The 18,155-nt window shown below is 44.1% G+C and overlaps 1 protein-coding gene across 3 annotated transcripts in view; it reads right to left on the bottom strand.

The window, feature by feature from the left end:
• The window catches only part of Cdc14a (cell division cycle 14A), a 151,787-nt gene that overhangs the window by 24,121 nt on the left and 109,511 nt on the right, over nt 1-18,155 (bottom strand). For 2 of the 3 annotated variants that reach the window (XM_070007822.1, XM_070007823.1), the window contains exons 11-15: nt 17,023-17,182; nt 12,060-12,172; nt 9,798-9,845; nt 7,420-7,545; nt 6,171-6,507 (exon numbers count right to left, since the gene is read on the bottom strand). In XM_070007822.1, coding sequence (XP_069863923.1) covers nt 6,171-6,507; nt 7,420-7,545; nt 9,798-9,845; nt 12,060-12,172; nt 17,023-17,182 — 784 coding nt within the window. Of the gene's footprint in view, nt 1-5,957; nt 6,508-7,419; nt 7,546-9,797; nt 9,846-12,059; nt 12,173-17,022; nt 17,183-18,155 lie in introns of those variants that run through there. The other variant, XM_070007821.1, reaches the window with a different exon arrangement.

Here is an 18,155-nt window from a genome sequence, read left to right as displayed (position 1 = left end):
TCTTAAAGGTACAGAGAAGAGATTACCAGGCAGACTTCATCTTGCTACCAAAGGATTTTTAAATCATCTTTGCTGAAGGAGTCAGTCCTAGCTCTTCAGAGGTCTTTTCAGAGACACAGGAAGGGTCCATCTTACCAAGACAACAATCAGAAAGGCTACACTTGACCACAAAGGAAAGCCAAGCACAAGCTCCTACCTGGGTCCACAGACAGTGGAAATTTCCACATCACTATGAACGTCTAGCAGTTGCTCAGCAGAGGTAGGACGCAAGCCCTCCTTGCAGAGGCTTAAGGCAAAAATAAAGAAAGGAGAGTGCATCACAGAAATATGCTTCTTGTGTCCTGCAGGGTTAAAGAGGGAGATGAAAGCATCTGTGTAGGCAATTCTATCTTTTAAATTCTCATATTTAGTGGGCTGGGAAGGTGGCTCAGTGGTAGAGTACTTGCCTTGCATGCATGAGACCCTGGGTTCGATTCCTCAACACCACATAAGCAGAAAAATCTAGAAGTGGCACTGTAGCTCAAAAGGTAGAGCACTAGCCTTGAGCTGAAGAGCTGAGGGACAGCACCCAGGCCCAGAGTTCAAGCCCTACTACTGAACAACAACAAAAAAATCTCATATTTACAGTAAATGACAAATTTAAGAGAAGTGGGGGTTAGATGAGTAGCAGCAACTGACCATACAGACTCTTATTTTATATTGTCATTGGAAATCACCTTACTCCTAGCCAAAAGAGAAAATGTGGAAGAGGAAAAGAAGAAAGAAGTAACAAACCATGGGGTGAGACCTGAATTAAGTTGCACAGACTTCTTTGGGAGGCCTGATTATTTGTGTAAAGAATGCCCCCCCCCTGCTCCCAGCAGCAAAGAGGAAATGTGAGATCCTCAAAGGCAGGACCTTAGCCTCTCAAGCTACCATCAAACTGCAAGGCTTCGGGCTTTGAGCTATAAATGTGGAAGGTGCTCAGTGGTAAGTGCTTGCCTTGCATGCATGAGGCCTTGGGTTTGATTCCTCAGTACCACATAAGCAGAAAAAGCCAGACAAATGGTCCTGTGGCTCAAGTGGTAGAGTGCTAGCCTTGAGCTGAAGAGCTGAGGGACAGCACCCAGGCCCAGAGTCCAGGCCCTACAACTGACAAAAAAGAAAAAAGAAAAAAGCCTTGAGTTGGGAAATCCACGAGACATCTTGGGGGTACATGGTTACTGCAAATGTAAAGGCCTGCATTTTATTCTTTAAAAAGAGGCTGATCTTGCTATCATCTTATATGGTCATATGTACATACTATTGAGCTGTTCTGCTTATCTGCTAGGACAATTCTAAATATATAACAAATGAAGGAAACTATGGGATCTATGTTCCTTTGGGTCTGGTTTACTTCACTTAAAATGATTTTTTTTCCAAGTCTTTCCATTCCTTATGAATGAGGCAATATCATTCTTTCTGATAGAAACATAGAATCCCATTGTGTATATATACATTTTCTTGATCCATTCATCTACTGAGGGGCACCTGGGTTGGTTTCATATCTTCACTATGGTAAATAGTGCTGCAATAAACATGGTTGTGTTGGTAGCTTTAGGATATGCTTGTTTGTGGTAATTAAGGTAAATGCCTAAAAGTGGGATTGCTAGGTCATAAGGGAGCTCAATGTTTAGTTTTTTTGATGAACCTCCACACTGCTTTCCAGAGTGGTTGAGCAAGTTTACACTCCCACCAAGAGAGTAGTAGCATTCCCTTTTGGCCACATCCCCTCCAGCATCTGTTATTACCAGATTTCTTGATAATGGCCATTCTAAGTGGTGGGGTGAGGTGGAATCTCAGTGTTGTTTTGATTTGCATTTCTTTTATGGTCGGAGATGTTGAGCATTTCTTCATGTGTCTGTTGGCTATTCTTATTTCCTCTTCAGAGAAATCTCTCTTTAAGTTTTTAGCCCACTTATTAATGTAGTGGTTCTTTCTTTGAAGATTTGTTGTTGGGTGATTTAATTTTTTGAGTTCTAAGAATAATTAGATATGAGGCCAAGACATGGAAACAAGAAGTTTTTCTTTGTTTTTAATGTACTATGTGATCTCTTTTTTCTTTTATGGTTTTTTTCCCCTATGGTTTATCCCCTGTATTTGATTTTGGAGCCCTTGGTATTATATATACGTTTATCTGAATTAGGGAAGGGAAGGGGAACAACAAAATGGTAAGACAAAGGGCAAAGGGCAAACCAAGGCAACAGTGATACTCACAAGATGATATCTCACAAGACAATATGTTGGAAATTAACAGTATAATTTGGTAAGGGGGATTGGGAAGAAGGGAAAGTGGGAGAAAAATGAGAGAAGGGGTAACAAGTTCAAGAAATGTACTCATTACCTTATGTATGTAACCATAACCCCTCTGTATATTACCTTGACAACAAAATTTTTTTAAAAAAAGGCTGATCTACAATCAGGATATGAAAGTGTTGACTGAATTTAATCCCTGTTGCAAGATACCTAATGTGAAAACATAACTATAAAAATTTAAGTACATTATCCTAGTAGGATTAGAATCTGATTAAGGACAAGGCAGTCACTTGGGGCTCTATTGTACAAATGAATCTAAACTAATGGTGAGCCAGGCACTAATGGGCCACACCTGTAATCCTAGCTACTCTGGAGGCTGAGATTTGAGGATTGAGGTTTGAAGCCAGCCCCAGCAGGAAAGACTATGAGACTCTTATCTCCAATTAACCACTAAACATCCAGAGGAGTGATGTAGCTCAAGTGGTAGAGTACCAATCTTGAGAGAAAAAAACTAAGGGACAGTATCCAGGCCCTGAGTTCAAGCTCCAGTCTCACCACTAAACAAGCAAACAAACAAAATAATGTAGAAAAACATAATTGGAAATACAATCAGATCAAGAAAAGTGTTTGTGCGCAAACTCCTCTTAGGGAAGGATTAAGGGTAGAAAGATTGGGGGGAGTGGAATTGAAAAGAGGTCTGAGGTAGGGATGGGAATGATAGAGTCCCACACACACACACACACACAAACACTGCACTCTCACTTTAAAAAGCACTCCCAGTTAAGCACAAATGGCTCACACCTGTCATCCTAGCTACTCAGAAGGCTGAGATTAAGGATCTAGATTTGAAGCCATCCTGAGTAGGAAAGTACATGAGACTCTTATCTTCAATTAACCATCAAAAAGCTGGAAGGAGAGCTGTCAAGTGATGAGTTATCCTTGAGCAAAAAAGCTCAGGGACAGTGCCCACGTCCTAAGTTCAATCCCCAGGACCCACACCAAAAAAAAAAACAAAAAACAAAAAAGGGAAAGCACCTCCATATTTTCTTTGTTTTTTTCTTTTTTGTCGGTCGTGGGGCCTGAACTCTGGGCCTAAGCACTGTCCCTCAGCTCTTCAGCTCAAGCTAGCGCTCTACCACTTGAGCCACAGCACCACTTCTGGCTTCTTCTGCTTATGTGGTGCTGAGGAATCAAACCCAGGGCCTCATACATGCAAGGCAAGCACTCTTACCACTGAGCCACCTTCCCAGTCCCCACCTCCATATTTTCTAAAGTGGTTTCCAATAATAATTACCTGTGAGATTAAAGGCTCAAGTGGCAGAGCTCTAGCCTTGAGACACCCAGGGACAGTGCCCAGGTCCTGAGTTCAAGCCCCAGGAACATCACAAAAGAAAAAGATAAAAGGGAAGCACCCCCATATTTTCTAAGGTGTTGGCTAAGGAAAGTTCCAATAAGAATTACCTGCAGGATTACTGGTTTGCTGGGTGGGCTGCTAACAGCCCAGGCTACTTTCTGTCTTCCCTTCATTTCCCCAACAAACAGCATCCTTTCCCCATTAATGACTGAGGTGGTCAAAGAACTGTGGTGCAAAGAAACGCCACACCAGAGTTTCTCAGGATCAGGGCTTAATCCCGCCCAGAATGTAATCCCTGTGTCTACCATACTCCCCGCTTCTTTAACACTTGAGATCTTGTTCCGCTATCTACCCTTGTTCCTTTCCAACCTACATTGAGGTCACTATAGATCTCCAAGCCCTTTGAAGCAAACAAAATATTGAAGTAATTCATTTTAGGAGGTTATCTGGAAGATTTTACCCTAACAAGGACTGCAAATCATTAAACATTGTGTAGGAGGATGCCTGGGCCCCAGTGGTTCATACCTGAAATTCTAGCTACTTGAGAGGCTAAAATAGGATGGTGGTTTGGGCAAAAAGTTCATGAGGTCCCATCTCAACGAATAGCTGGGCGTGGTGGTAGACATCTGTCATCAAAACTACACAGGAGCCAGGTGCTGGTGGCTCATGCCTGTAATCCTAGCTATTCATAGGGCTGAGATCTGAGGATCATGTTCAAAGCCAGCCTGAGCAAGAAAGTCTGTGAGACTCTTATCTCCCATTAACCACCGGAAAACCAGAAGTGGAGCTGTGGGTCAAAGTGGTAGTGTGCTAGTCTGAGCTGAAAGAGCTCAAGGAGTGATGACCAGGCCCTGAGTGAAAACCCCACTAAAGGAACAAATAAACAAAACATGACAAGAGAATGGGAGGACTCCAGTTCAAGGCTAGCTTGAACAAAAACGTTCAATGTGAGCCGGATGTCAGGAGATAACGTTGGGCATAGTGGTGTACTCCTGTCATCCTAGCTATAGCAGGAAGAATACATATAGGAGGATTATGCTCCATGCCAGCAAAAATGAGGCCCTATCTCAAAAATAATCAGCACATGGGGCTGGGAAGGTGGCTCAGTGGTAGAGCGCTTGCCTTGCATACCTGAGGCCCTGGGTTCGATTCCTCAGCACCACATAAGCAAAAAGAAAAAGGCTGGAATTGGCGCTGTGGCTCAAGTGATAGAGCGCTAGCCTTGAGCTGAAGAGCTGAGGGACAGCGCCCAGGCCCAGAGTTCAGGCCCAGAACCGGACCCAAAAATAATAATAATAATAATAATCAGCACAAAAAAGGTTGGGTGGGGGTGTGGTTTAAACAATGGAGTACCTGCCTAGCAAGTATGAAACTCTGAATCCAGACTCCCAAAACTCAAAAAGTATGCACAGATAAATAAAAGGAGGATATTTTTGTTGTGGGGGTTTTGGGGGGGGAGGGGAGGAGGGTAAGTAAAATGTGTTTGGAGATCTTCCTGTTGCTAAAAGAGATATCTAGCAACATCTGAGACTTGGTGTCTCAGCTATAACTTTCCAATACAGGAAGGAAGGAAGGAAGGAAGGAAGGAAGGCAGGGAGAAAGAAAAAGAAAGGAAGGAAGGAAGAGAAAGAAGGAAAGAGAGAAAGGAACAGAGAGAGAAGAAGAAGAAGAAGAAGAAGAAGAAGAAGAAGAAGAAGAAGAAGGAGGAGGAGGAGGAGGAGGAGGAGGAGGAGGAGGAGGAGGAGGAGGAGGAGGAGGAGGAGAAGAAGAAGAAGAAGAAGAAGAAGAAGAAGAAGAAGAAGAAGAAGAAGAAGGAGGGGGGGAGGGGGAGGGGGGGAGGAGGAGGAGGAGGGGGGAGAGGAGGGAGGAGGAGGAGGAGGGGGGAGAGGAGGGAGGAGGAGGAGGAGGAGGAGGAGGAGAAGAAGAAGAAGAAGAAGAAGAAGAAGAGGAGGAGGAGGAGGAGGAGGAGGAGGGAGGAGGAGGAGGAGGAGGAGGAGGGGGAGGAGGGAGGAGGAGGAGGAGGAGGAGGAGGAGGAGGAGCCTTCATTTGGCTTCAGTCTGTTGCAGATGAAGGGCAGGTCTGGGGCCTGTCCGGTCGGGGACACACTATTGTCATTCAGCCTCCCCGCACCCCCCCCCAGAGCCATTCATTGATGGTGACCATGGGAAAACCCCGATTCCTAAGACCCAGACCCAAGCGAATGCAGGGGAGGGCCGGGGTCCACGGTGGACTCCACGGTGGGGTGCGGGGTGGGGGGCCTGCGGGGTCCGCTTTCCAGGAGACCCCGGGGACCAGCGAGGAGCAGGCAAAGGCAGGAGGAGGCCGCGCCGGGTTGCCAAGCGGGCGTTTACTGGCAGCGGAGCCCGCGGGGTGGAGCGCAGGCCCGGGCAGGCGCGGGGGGCGGACGCGCGGGGCAGACGCGGGTCAGAAGGCTTCCTTGGCGCTATTGAACTGCTGCGGGGGGAGCCGCAGCTGGGCGGGCAGCGTGTAAAAGGTGCACTCGGGGCTCGGAGGCCCCCCGGCTGGCGTCTGCGCACTTACGGGGATGGAACGGCTCAGGAACCTTCCCGTGGAGGACGCGAAGCCGGCGGCGTAGGACGGCCGGAGAAGGGTGGGGGGATCCTCGGGTTTGGCACACGGGGGCCCCAGGTGGCTGTTGAGGTTGGCGGGGGTGCCGCCGCCGCTGCCTCGATTGTACTGGTTGTTGTTGAGCTCGGCGTAGTTCCTGCAGGGCGTCTGGGGGGCGCCGTTGGAGACGCTGGAGAACGGGCTGCTGGGGAAGCTGGTCTTGGGGGGCGATGTCTTTCGGTTCTCGGGCTCATCCATGGCCGCGTTCAGGTTCCCTAGAGAACTGGCCAGCCGGGAGTTTATGGAAAAGCTGCGAGACACGGGAGAAGAGGAAGGGAAAAGGAAAAGCAAAACCAGCAGGCTGAGACCCGAGGATCACAGTTCAAAGCCAGCCTGCACAGAAGTCATGAGATTCTTATCCCCAATGAAACACTACCACCCCCCCCCCCAAAAAAGGGGCTAGGAATAAAGGCTGGAGCTCAAGGGGCAGGGCCCTAGCCTTGAGCAAAAAAACACACAAAAACCCAGGGCCCATGTCCAGGCCCTGAGTTCAAGCCTCAGGATCGGCATACAAACAAACAAAGCATAGTTTAGATTTCTTCCAGGCAGGAAATAAATGTAAAAAAAAAAAAAAGTAGGGCTGGGAAGGTGGCTCAGTGGTAGAGCGCTTGCCTTGCATGCCTGAGGCCCTGGGTTCGATTCCTCAGCACCACATAAGCAAAAAGAAAAAAGCTGGAAGTGGCGCTGTGGCTCAAGTGGTAGAGTGCTAGCCTTGAGCTGAAGAGCTGAGGGACAGCGCCCAGGTCCAGAGTTCAGGCCCCCACAACTGGACCAAAAAAAAAAGTATAAAGCAGACATAAGTATATGATCTAACATCTAGTCAAGCACACAACGACACACAATGTCCTATCACGTGCGCTGTCCTTACTGCTCACCTGTTAAATAATCCAGGTGACCCCTGCTAATCCCACTTACTGTCTGTACACGTGCGCTCCAATTTCCGGTGAGTCAGACACATGGAATGAACTACAACATTGTCCCCGTGTCCCTGTCCCCAGCAAGAAAGTGAGCTAGGAACCAAAGTCCTGGAGGATCGGGGCGCAGCAGGGGGGGGAGGGGGCGGGGGGGGGGGCCTTTCTCCCCTTCTTTCTCTACTGCAGCCAAATTCAAAGACTGCTCCTTACCTGAAACCAGCACCTGGGGCAAGGGAGGAGAAAGTTACCTTCTTGTACTAGAATTTGAAGTCACAGAACCTCGGGTTATCCTCCTGGCCGACGCAGAAGGGGATGAAGCCACTTTGGGGGCCTTCACAGTAGACACGGATGGTTGTGGGGAAGTACTTAATAATCTTTGGGGAGAAAAATGAACCCAGTGTCACATAAAAGCAGTGGTATGCGGAATCTTCAGCAGCAAACTAGGATAAGATGAATAAGTCTCAGGGGTGTGGGCACAGGTCCTAAGCATGGGGAGAATGGCATCTGACACTGCTGGATGTACATGGTGTGGGGGGAGGGGGGGTCCCTCATGTCAGCACAAAGGACTAGGTTCCTCATCCAAAGCCAGCATGCTAGCAAGTGGGAGAGCTAAGACTCAAACCAAGCTATGTGTGGCATTTCCTCTCCTTACCACTGATACTGGTGCTTCCGGGGGTTTTGAGATCCTACTCTAACCCGTCCTTTCTTTTCCTTCCTGCCATCATTACATCTGTCCTACCTACCAGGGCCATCTGGGAAAACCTTATTTCTACATTCCAATGATGAATGGCTTCTGGTGAAATCTAAAAGAGCGAATCATGTCAGGTCAACGTTTCACCTTTCCTTGATGCCCAGAAAACCTGAATTTCTTGGTGTGGCTCACAAACAAACAAAACAGCCACAAGAAAAAAATACCCAATATCTGGCATTTGACTCTCTACCCAGGCCCTCCTCTCAACCTTCACCTGTTAGATATCTGGACTCCAAATACACAAAACACCTGGCGCTTCCTGACTGGCCTTTGGGATGGTAGTTCCTGTCAGGGCATCATCTGCTCCCTGCCTTCCCCCACCCCACCTCTGCTCTCCCCCCACCCTTCACCTGACACACCCCTACAGCCTGCCTGCGAATTACCAACCAGTTGTTAACCTACACAGGAAGCTTACTCCAAATTCCCAAGCAGGGCAAGTACGATCATTCATCATAATATCTGTGCCGTAGCTCGTACATCATAGTTCAAGCTGGAGATTGACCCGACAAACTGACTTCTCTACAAAAATTATCTCCAAAACCCTGTCCTCTACAAGTAAGCCAGGAACTGAAAGCCTCAAAGATCCCAGAATCTTAGGGAAGTGTGTATATGAGTGTGTGTGTCTGTCTGTCTGGCGCGCGCGCGCGCGCGCGCATGCACCTGGGACTTGAGCTCTATCACTTGAGCCACAGCTCCACTGCTAGCCTATTTGGTACTTTGAGGATAAGAATCTTATGCACTTTCCTGTTTGAGATGGCTTCAAACAGAGATCTTCAGATCTCAACCTCCTGAGTACCTAGGATTACAGGTGGGAGCCACCAGCCACCTGGCTCATCTGATATTTTTTTTTGTCTATTTCCTTCATTTGACTTGTCTCTAAACACCCACCAGTTGGACAAAAGGGGGAAAAATGGCTCAAACCTGGATAGCCAGGCTCAATCATGATTCTAATACCAAATATACTTAGTCCTAGGCAAATCATATGATGTTAGCTGGACTTTGGCCTTCCCATCTACTAGAGAAAAGCACTTTGACTTGTAGACTCTTTCCTTGTTTATCAACCTTCCCTAACAGCCTATTAATGGCATGTTTTGCCTCAAAACAGAGCTGGAAAGCTTGTACAAGGATGTGGTTCAAGCTCCCTGACAAGCCATTTTTCTCCCTCTCAGAATGCCCTCCACAGGACAATTCTAAGCTTAAAGATGAATAGGAAGTAGTCTTGGCCAACACTTCTACTGAAGTTGGCACACACTATGGTGGATCCTGGTTCCACTGCAGAAATACTTGGGATGGTTTCCCAGGGAAAAAAAAATACAAAAGTTTCCTCCTGCCATGAAAAGACAAGGAAGGAAACAGAGCTATACATAAAAGGAAGTAAGAACTGGGCACTGGTGGCTCACGCCTGTAATCCTAGTTACTCCGGAGCCTGAGATCTGACAAAACTAGCTGGGGCAGGAAAACCCTCATGAGACTCTTGTCTCCAATTAGCCACCTGAAAACTGGAAGTGGTGCTGTGGCTCAAAGTGGTAAAGTGCTAACCTTGAGCAAAAGAGCTCAGGGACAGCGCCCAGGTCCAAAGCTCAGGCCCCATGACCACCCACCACCCCCCCCCAAAAAAAGTTAAACTTAAAAAATAATAATACTAAAGCATTTTGTAACCATCTGGAACACAAGTTGGGCTTGGGGTTGTAGCTCAAGGGTAGAGAGATTGTCTAGCATGCAGACAGCCATGGATTCCATCTCTAGCACAAAATAAAACAGCAAAAAGTTATCTTCACAGTCTACGTTCCTCAGGTTGAGGCTTAGGAAATAAGCTAAAAGGTAGCATGTGTGTATGGGGTACTAGAAAGTCAACAATGGCCTTGGTAACCATACCTAAATGGCTGGAACACTGCACGTGGGTGCCCTTTTGTGTCATCAGACCTGTGGACCAAAGACAAGTGCTCAAGCATTAGCAGATTCACACATTTCAACAGCAGCAAAAGGCACAACATATGCAGTCAGATCAGTAAAAGGATTAGCTTGCCAAAAGGCAAAACCTCCCAAGCACAAATTTGTATTTATCCACTTTATAAAATAAACCCTAGAGCCAGATGCTGGTAGCTCACACCTGTAATCCTAGCTACTCAGGAGGCTGAGATCAAAGGATGGAGATTCAAAGCCAAGCCAGCAGCAAGATCTGTGAGACTTCTATCTCCAATAAGCTCAGCAAAAGAGCTGGAAGTGGTAGATCACTAGCCTTGAGCAAAATAGCTCAGGAGCAGCACCCAGGCCTTGAGTTCAAACCCCAGAATTGGCAGAAAAAAAAATTTAAAAAAAAACTACAGCCAGCAGGAAATATATTTAAATATTTGACTTTATCATGAATATTATTGATATCATCTTAATTTTAAGTCAGAATGTGGTACTGCATTCACTCAGGATAAAACAAAATGTTCCATGATGATAGTATCAGGACAGTATTAAGAAGACTAAATCGTAAAAGGTCAGAAAACTTCTGACAGTTAAAATGGACTGAAAATAATTCTATCTGGAGAAGTCTTCTAAAATTTGTGGGGCAGAGCTTCATTTCTTTTGCCTATTTACTTGCCAACTTGTACTTTCTTCTAAAACCTCCCTCCCTCCTCTCCTGAAGAATTTTTAAAAATTAACTGGGGATAGCTCAGGGGAAAATATCTGCCTAGCATGCTCAAAGAACCTGGGGTGGATCTCCAGTTCAATATAGAAAACATAAATAAATAAGCCTTAAAATCAGACATAAATTAACTTGGAATTGATTTAAATTATATGTACATATACTATATGTTATTAGATAGATAGATAGATAGATAGATAGATAGATAGATAGATAGATAGATAGATAGATAGATAAGAATAGAAAATATATAGTGCTGGGTATCAAACTCCATTCATCAGGGAAATGCCAACCTTGCTAACACCAAGCAGTAACCCCAAAGTGAATGGCCTGGCATGGCTCTTTGCCCACAGCAGGTACTTGGCAAATGGAACTTTTCTCCTCGACCCCGCTAGTGGAAGTTGATGTTTTCTACTAAACACAAGGCCTGACCTCCTATTTTCTCATTGTACTAGTGAAAATCATAACCTCAGAAGGAACTCTTTATCTGTGTGGGTATGGAAGTACTGAGGCTTGAACTCGGGGCCTGGTTCTTTCACTCAAGGCTGTCATTCTACACTTGAGCCACACCTCCACTCTGGCTTTTTTTCTGGCTCACTGGAGATAAAAGTCTCAAGTATTTTCCTATCCAGACTGACTTTGCACTGAGATGCTCAGATCTCAGCCTTCTGAGGAGCTAGGATTACAGGTGTGAGCCACTGGTCCCTCACTATGAACTTTGACTTCGTAGGTGTCAACTAGCATTCAAAATTTCATCTTTAATTAAGAGTTATAACACACAAAAGCTGAGTTCTCTAGGAGTCTGTCTGATGTTTATTATTGCAGGAAAATATTTTTCCTGCCATCGACATCTATTTCTCATTTATTAAGTCAAAAGAGAATAGATATCTCCCATTATTCATTTGTGGTCTACAACTTTGCAGGAAAGAATCTTGATGGTATTTGTGGATTTTTGCACTCACATTGATTCTGTGACCTTGGTGGGTTTCTTTTGTTTTGGTTCTGCTTTTGCTTTGAATTCATTCTGAACTATCAGCAGGTTTTAAAACCCGAGTTCCAAGGCTGTTTCCCCATTGATTCTGATGAGTAATTTTGGACTTCAAAGTCGAGTTGATTTATAACTTAGCAGGCATAATAAATATTCCTTATTCTATTCTCAGAAATAGGAGGTAAAGCCAGGGAAGCTGTGGGAAGAACCAAGGCTTTGAACACTACTTCTCCACAACACAGGCCACTAGACTAGAAACCCACTCCTGGGAATTTGAAACAGAGAAGCAGATATAACTGTTTCGCAGAGTCAGACAGAATTCCACAGACTCCGATTATAGCACTTGCTTTCAGTAAGCTTCTAAAACTTCCCAACAGTGATTAAAACACATAATAAACATCACAGAAAAGGTGAGATGGAACAAAGAAGATTAACTTGACGTTTGTAGAATTATATTTTGAAAAGATTAAACATTTCTTCCACAAATGAATATAAAAGTTGAAGGGAGATCTACCTAAATACACTGGACGGGGAGGGGCGTGGCTGTCTCTGACTTTTTAAGGCACGTAGTTTGTCTCCCTGGGTTATGTTACTTTTCAATTCCATCTCTTCATCCTCTTCTAAGTCCTGAAAAACAAATGCACGGCCCGGTTATTGTGAACAGTTGGGCTCCTTACTATCTTTTCTTAACAGATAACAGATCTTCAGTGCTTATAGATACATCATTGATAAGTAATCTTCTCACAAATTATCTTAATTGCCTTAGGAACATGACATCCAAACAGACAATAAAGAATGCACAACTAGCCAGGCACTAGTGGCTCCCACTTGTTATCCCAGCTACTCAGGAGGCTAAAATCTGAGGAAGGAGAAACTCCATGAGATTCTTATCTCCAGTTAAGCACAAGAAAAAAGCTGGAAGTGAGGCTGTGGTTCAAGGTTAGCCTTGAGCAAAAAAAAGCTCAGGACAATGTCTGGACCCTGAGTTCAAGCACCAGGATTGCAAATAATTAAAAAAAAAAAAAAAAGAATGTACAACTCTTTTTCATTTAAATACACTGATCAAATTCCAAATCTAAGAAGTATGGTTATAAATGTGCTAGAATATGAAAGGTGCTGATTGTTCCAGTAAACAACCTAGTGTGGCCCCGTCCTGCTTTGGAACAGGGACTAACAGACTGACTCAACAGATATAGTATCAGTGTGTTCCAGAAAAGTCCAGGAGCCATTCTTCCAGTTCCACACATTGTTTACAAAATTACAAGATAAATTCAGGTGCCAACAGCTTATGTTTGCAATCTGAGCTGCTCAGGAGGCTGAGAGCTGAGGATAGCAGTTCAAAGGCAGCCCAGGCAGGAAAGTCTGTGAAACTCTTATCTCCAATAAACCACCAGAAAACCGGAAGTGGCACTGTAGCTCAAGTGGTAGAGTGCTAGCCTTGAGCTAAAGAGCTGAGGGACAGTGCCCAGGCCCAGAGTTCAAGCCCACAATCGACCAAAAAAAAAGGAAAAAAAAAAAAGAAAAGAAAAAGAAAAAGAAAATGTCACCAGAAGCCAAACACATTAACATTTGGCACAGCCTTCTAGAATTTTCCCTATGCTATACAGCCTTCCCTATACAGACTTCAACATACTTCTCCCTTACAAAACTAGATTGTATGATATATAGTGCTTTATGAGTTACTTTCTTTCGCCCATTTAACATACATAGCAAAAGTGTTTCCAGCTATATTTGAAAACATTGTCCATATTATCACTTCATAGTCCCATAAAACACCACTGTCTCACCAGGCCATGCTGTGTTATTTAACAAACGCTCTGGGATGGGCCGTTTTGTCTCTCATCCTAGCTACACACGGCTGTACAGCATGCTTCTTAGAACACTGCCCTATTATTGCCTTGAAACTCATTCACAGAGGTAGAATTGATACAATCACTTCAAAGTCATCTTCTGCACATTAGCAAATTTCCCTACAAAATATCTACCTCATTTTAAACTCCCTACTAGCAAAGTTGAAGAGCTTTTAAGTCCTTCAATCCTTGCCAGTACTGTATCCATTCCTTTGACATTTGATAGACATGCATAAATAGCACCTCATCATTTCAATTCGTGTTTCTTCCATTACGAGGGAAGTGGAAGGTACTTTATGTTCGGCAGCCATAAAGGTTCTAGCACCTGGACTTTTCACATTGATTTGAAACAGCTCTGTGCCCCTCCCTCCTTTGCATAGATTGCGAACATTTATTTCTAGTTGCTCCCTATGAGGAAAGTGAATTGGGAATGCAGAGGGGCCAGCTGCACATCTGCTACCCCAGTGACACAGGGACATTCAGGGAGAAGGATCACCGTCTAGGCTATTTCCGGCATGAAGTGAGACTATCTCAAAATAACCAATGCAAGCTGGGTGCCAATGGTTCACACCTACAACCCTAGCTACTCAACGGACTGAGATCTGAAGCGGTGCTGTGCCTAAAGTGGTAGAGTGCCAGCCTGGAGCGATAAAGCTAAGGGACAGCACTCAGGCCCTGAGTCCAAGCTACAGTATCAGAACACAAAAGGAGGGGAGGAGGGGTGGAAAGAAAGGAAAAAAGGAAGAAAGGAGAGAGGGAGGGAGGGAAGGAAGGAAGGAAAGAATGAAGGAGGGAGGAAGGGAAAGAAGGAAAATAATCAAAATGCAAAGAGAGGCTGGTAGAATGGCTCAAGTAGTACTAGAGTTCTTGCTTAGCAAGTACAGGGCTTTCAGTTCAAACTCCAGTACTGCTAAGAAAAAAGCAGGGAAGGGAAGGCGGGGGGGGGAGGGGAGAAGGGACAGGGGAAGGGAAAGACAGAGGAATGAAGGAGAGGGAGATGGGAAGGGAAGAAAGATGGCAGGGAAGGAACAGAGGGGAGGGACAGGGGAGGGATAGAAGGAGGAAGGAGAGAGACAGGGGAGGAATAGGGGAGAGGAGAGGAGGAATAGAAGAGGAATAGGGAAGGGGAGGGGAGGCAAAGCAGAGAATGACCCAGACAGGAGTAGGGTCAGACCCACACCGGTTGATGGGGGTGGGGATGTTGAGTGTTTTCTTCAGTACCTAGCCCTGAGGACCTGGCTCAACAAAGGAAAAGACTTTAAGTATTTCTCATGCTTCAAGAAAACTCACTAGAGTCCAGCATGACCTGCCTTGCTCTAGTCAATCTTCTTTCAGATTCTCTAAATCAGATTGTTACAGAAACTCCTCATAACTAATTACAAGGAAACTCTTGTAGGGGAAAAAAAATTAAATTGATTTCAAGTCTCCACTTCCAATCTTTTATTGGTTTTTTTTTCAAAGCAACCTCTAGAGGAATGTAACTGTTGCCCTTCATGTACAATCTACATAAACCCACAACTCCTCTGGGCTTCTGCCCTGAATCCTACAGCAGTTCTTGACTTCTTGCTTCCACTTGGAATTTACAAGAACCATTAAGATACCACTAAAGCTATGAAGACCACTTCGGGAGTCACCAATTTCCCCAGTTCCGTGCCTGGCACCAGACAAACAGGGCAGGGCAGAAAAAGAGTTTGGATGTTTCTTGGACCCATCACCCAACACCTATAAAGTGGTTCAAAGGCCATAGCTAGGTCACTATGTAAAATACCAGCCACATCATCATTCCCTGGCCTCTCTGAGTTCTTTCATTCCTGTACTCAAGTTTTAGAAACAGTGGACAGGTGTAACTGGCTAAAGTTAATGGAATTATTTGGTGATGTTTGCACCAAAATTCATTTTTTGTATTCCTCCAGAATTTACCATTCACAAGGTAATGTATTAGAGCATGACACAGAGCATTCCTCAATGGATGTTTTTATAAATAAAAGAGGCTGCCTTGTCCCGTAGCTCTGTGAGGACAAAAAGGAAAGGTATCATCTATGAACCAGAAATCAGCTTCTCTACCAGACACTGTGCCAGGATCTTGAACCCTACAACCTCCATAACTATGAGAAATAAACTCCTGTTGTTCGTAAGCCATACAGATGATGGTGATTTTTTATAGCAACTTGAATAAGCCAAGGTTGGACAGAGTAAGGCTGAGTGGGAAAGCAAACAGCCATCAAAATAAATATTTGTATTTAAAATTAGCATAGCTTACATATCAATAATAGTGTATTCCTTACTCTTCCAGAGATAAAGAGTTAATTCTTCTTTAGTTTAAAAAGTAGGGGTCTAAACAAGGATGAGAATGAAATTTTCTAGCTAGCAGATAGTCATTAATACAGATTATAATAGAGAAAGCATGATGATCTTGCAAGTTATGTTCCTAAGATAAAGGGTAGCTTTCTCTTTTTTTTCCCCTTTGATGTTGGTACTGAAGTCTGCATTCAGGACCTGGGCACTGTCCCTGAACTTCCTCACATGAGGCTAGCACACTACCATTTGAGCCACACTCTACTTCTGGATTTTTGGTGGTTAATAAGAGATAAGAATCTCATAGACATTCCTGCCTGAGCTGGCTTTGAACCTTGATCCTCTGATCTCAGCCTCCTCAGTAGGTAGGATTACAGGTGTGAGCCACTGGCCCTTAGCCTAGAGGAATACATTCAGTTTGTCTTTTCTGAGGTCAAAATTCAAAGCCCTATTTACTTGAATTCACCCTGAAAAGAAAATGATGATCAGAGCCAGAAAAAAAAAAGGAAAAAAAAAGGTATTCTCATTTAACAGTATTAATCATATTAAAATGTTAGTTCTAGGGCTGGAGACATGGCTCAGGTGGTAGAGCACCAACCAATGAGCAAGAAGCATCAGATAACCATGTCTGAGTCCTAAACATAAATAAATTAAATTAAATTAAAAAAATGTTAGTTCAGACCATCTCTTAGCTTTTAGCAGACTAGACTGCACCACAGAGGCAAGAAAAAAAAAATCAAGCTACACTCTGAATGTGAAGAAGATTTACATTTCCTCAGGACAGATGAGTCACGGGGTTTTCAAACCAGTTCCCATCTGCCCCCTGGTCTCCGGCCTTTGTCCTTGAAGAAAACCTACTCACCCCATGTCCAATCACTTTGGGCTTGCTTTTCTTCTAAAAGCAAAGAGGGATGCCAACTGTTCACCTGTGAGTGCTGTCATGCATTCGCCCCATACTAGTTTGAGTCTAAATGCTAAAAGGACCAAGGGACGTAGCTCAGCTGGTGGAGTGATTGCTTGGCAGGTGCAAAGCCTGGAATTTAAATCTGGATATCTACTTCTATTTTCAAATAGAGAATTTGCTTATTCTATTTTTTCCCTATAAATACTCTCCTCATCAGAATAGCTTCCTTAATGATTCTACTCCTTTAATGATAGCGTCTTTTATTTTTTATAGGGCCATTGGCTTCTATGCTCTGATTTGCATGTAGCTGCATCCACACCTAAAATGATGACTCTCAATAAGGACCTCAGAGGAGCCTACTTGCTTTATTTATTCATTTGGGGGCAAATAAGTGGTAAGGTGCTAGAATTTTCTTGGGGAAAACTTACCTCTCCAAACTTGTCTATGTTTTGTACTTTGGGTAAGTTTCCAGAAATTGACATTTCATCCAAGCTAGAAAGAATTTTATTAAGACTTCCTTCACTGGATTGTCTGTTTTTCAATTTCGATCGGAAAATGTCTCCTTGGACCCACAGCGATGCTTGTTTCCTGAGAGAGAGAGAAAGAGAGAGAGAGAGAGAGAGAGAGAGAGAGAGAGAATAAAAAACATACCTTTAAAAAATAACAAGAAACATTTATAAATCAGATTAAAAAGATTTCAAAGTTTTAGACAATAAAATCTCTTTTCACCAATCTTACATTAAAGACAAACATCTTCCCACATTAGTCATTGTATAACCTTATATGGGAAGTAACTATTAAGGTCCTCAGAACAGAGTCCATTTGAAGTCTGTAAGCTATTTTTCAGGGAGCAATTGGATATGCTTGCTCATAAAAAAATGGCTTGACTAAACTTGACTTGAAAACATGGGTGAAAGAACTTGAGTTCCACGGAGACAAAATGTCGGCAGTGTGAAGGTCAGAGTCCTTCAGTGTAAAGGCTGAACACATTCTTGTGTGAGCAACATGAAAGACAACCCTCAACACGGAACTTTAGAAACCAGAAACTTAGAAACTTTAGTCCTATTGGGGCAGTGGCTCATACCTATAATCCAAGCTACTCAAGAGGCTGAGATCTAAGAATCCTGGTTTGAAGCCAGTCCAGGCAGATAAATCTTCAAGACTCTTATCTCCAAGTAACAGCAAAAACGCTGAAAGCTCAGGGACAATGCCCAGGTCCTAGAATTCAAGCCTCAGGACTGGCACACAAAAGTTAAATGAATGAATTGAATGAATGAATTAAGTAATTAAATAAAACACAGAACTGTGGCTTCAATGAGATAAAAGACTCGTCAAAGATATTATATCAAATAAAAAAATAAAATTTATTTCTTAAAGCATCAGGCAGACAGAATGCTCCACATAACACAGAATTTATAACCTGAGGAAAAAGCAATGAAAGTACCGTCCCGCTCCCACCCCCTCCTACCCCCCTCCCTGCCCCCAACTGGTTTACTGGGGTTTGAGAAAGCAATCCTTCTGCCCTTGCAACAAGTTTATTCTCAGATCAGAACATTTGATG

Source organism: Dipodomys merriami, unplaced genomic scaffold (genome assembly GCF_024711535.1).
Source record: "Dipodomys merriami isolate MVZ:Mamm:240054 unplaced genomic scaffold, mDipMer1.0.p SCAF_7, whole genome shotgun sequence".
Lineage (NCBI taxonomy): Eukaryota > Metazoa > Chordata > Mammalia > Rodentia > Heteromyidae > Dipodomys > Dipodomys merriami.
The sequence above is the reverse complement of the archived record's forward strand: the minus strand, read 5'-3'. Positions and strand labels throughout refer to the sequence as shown.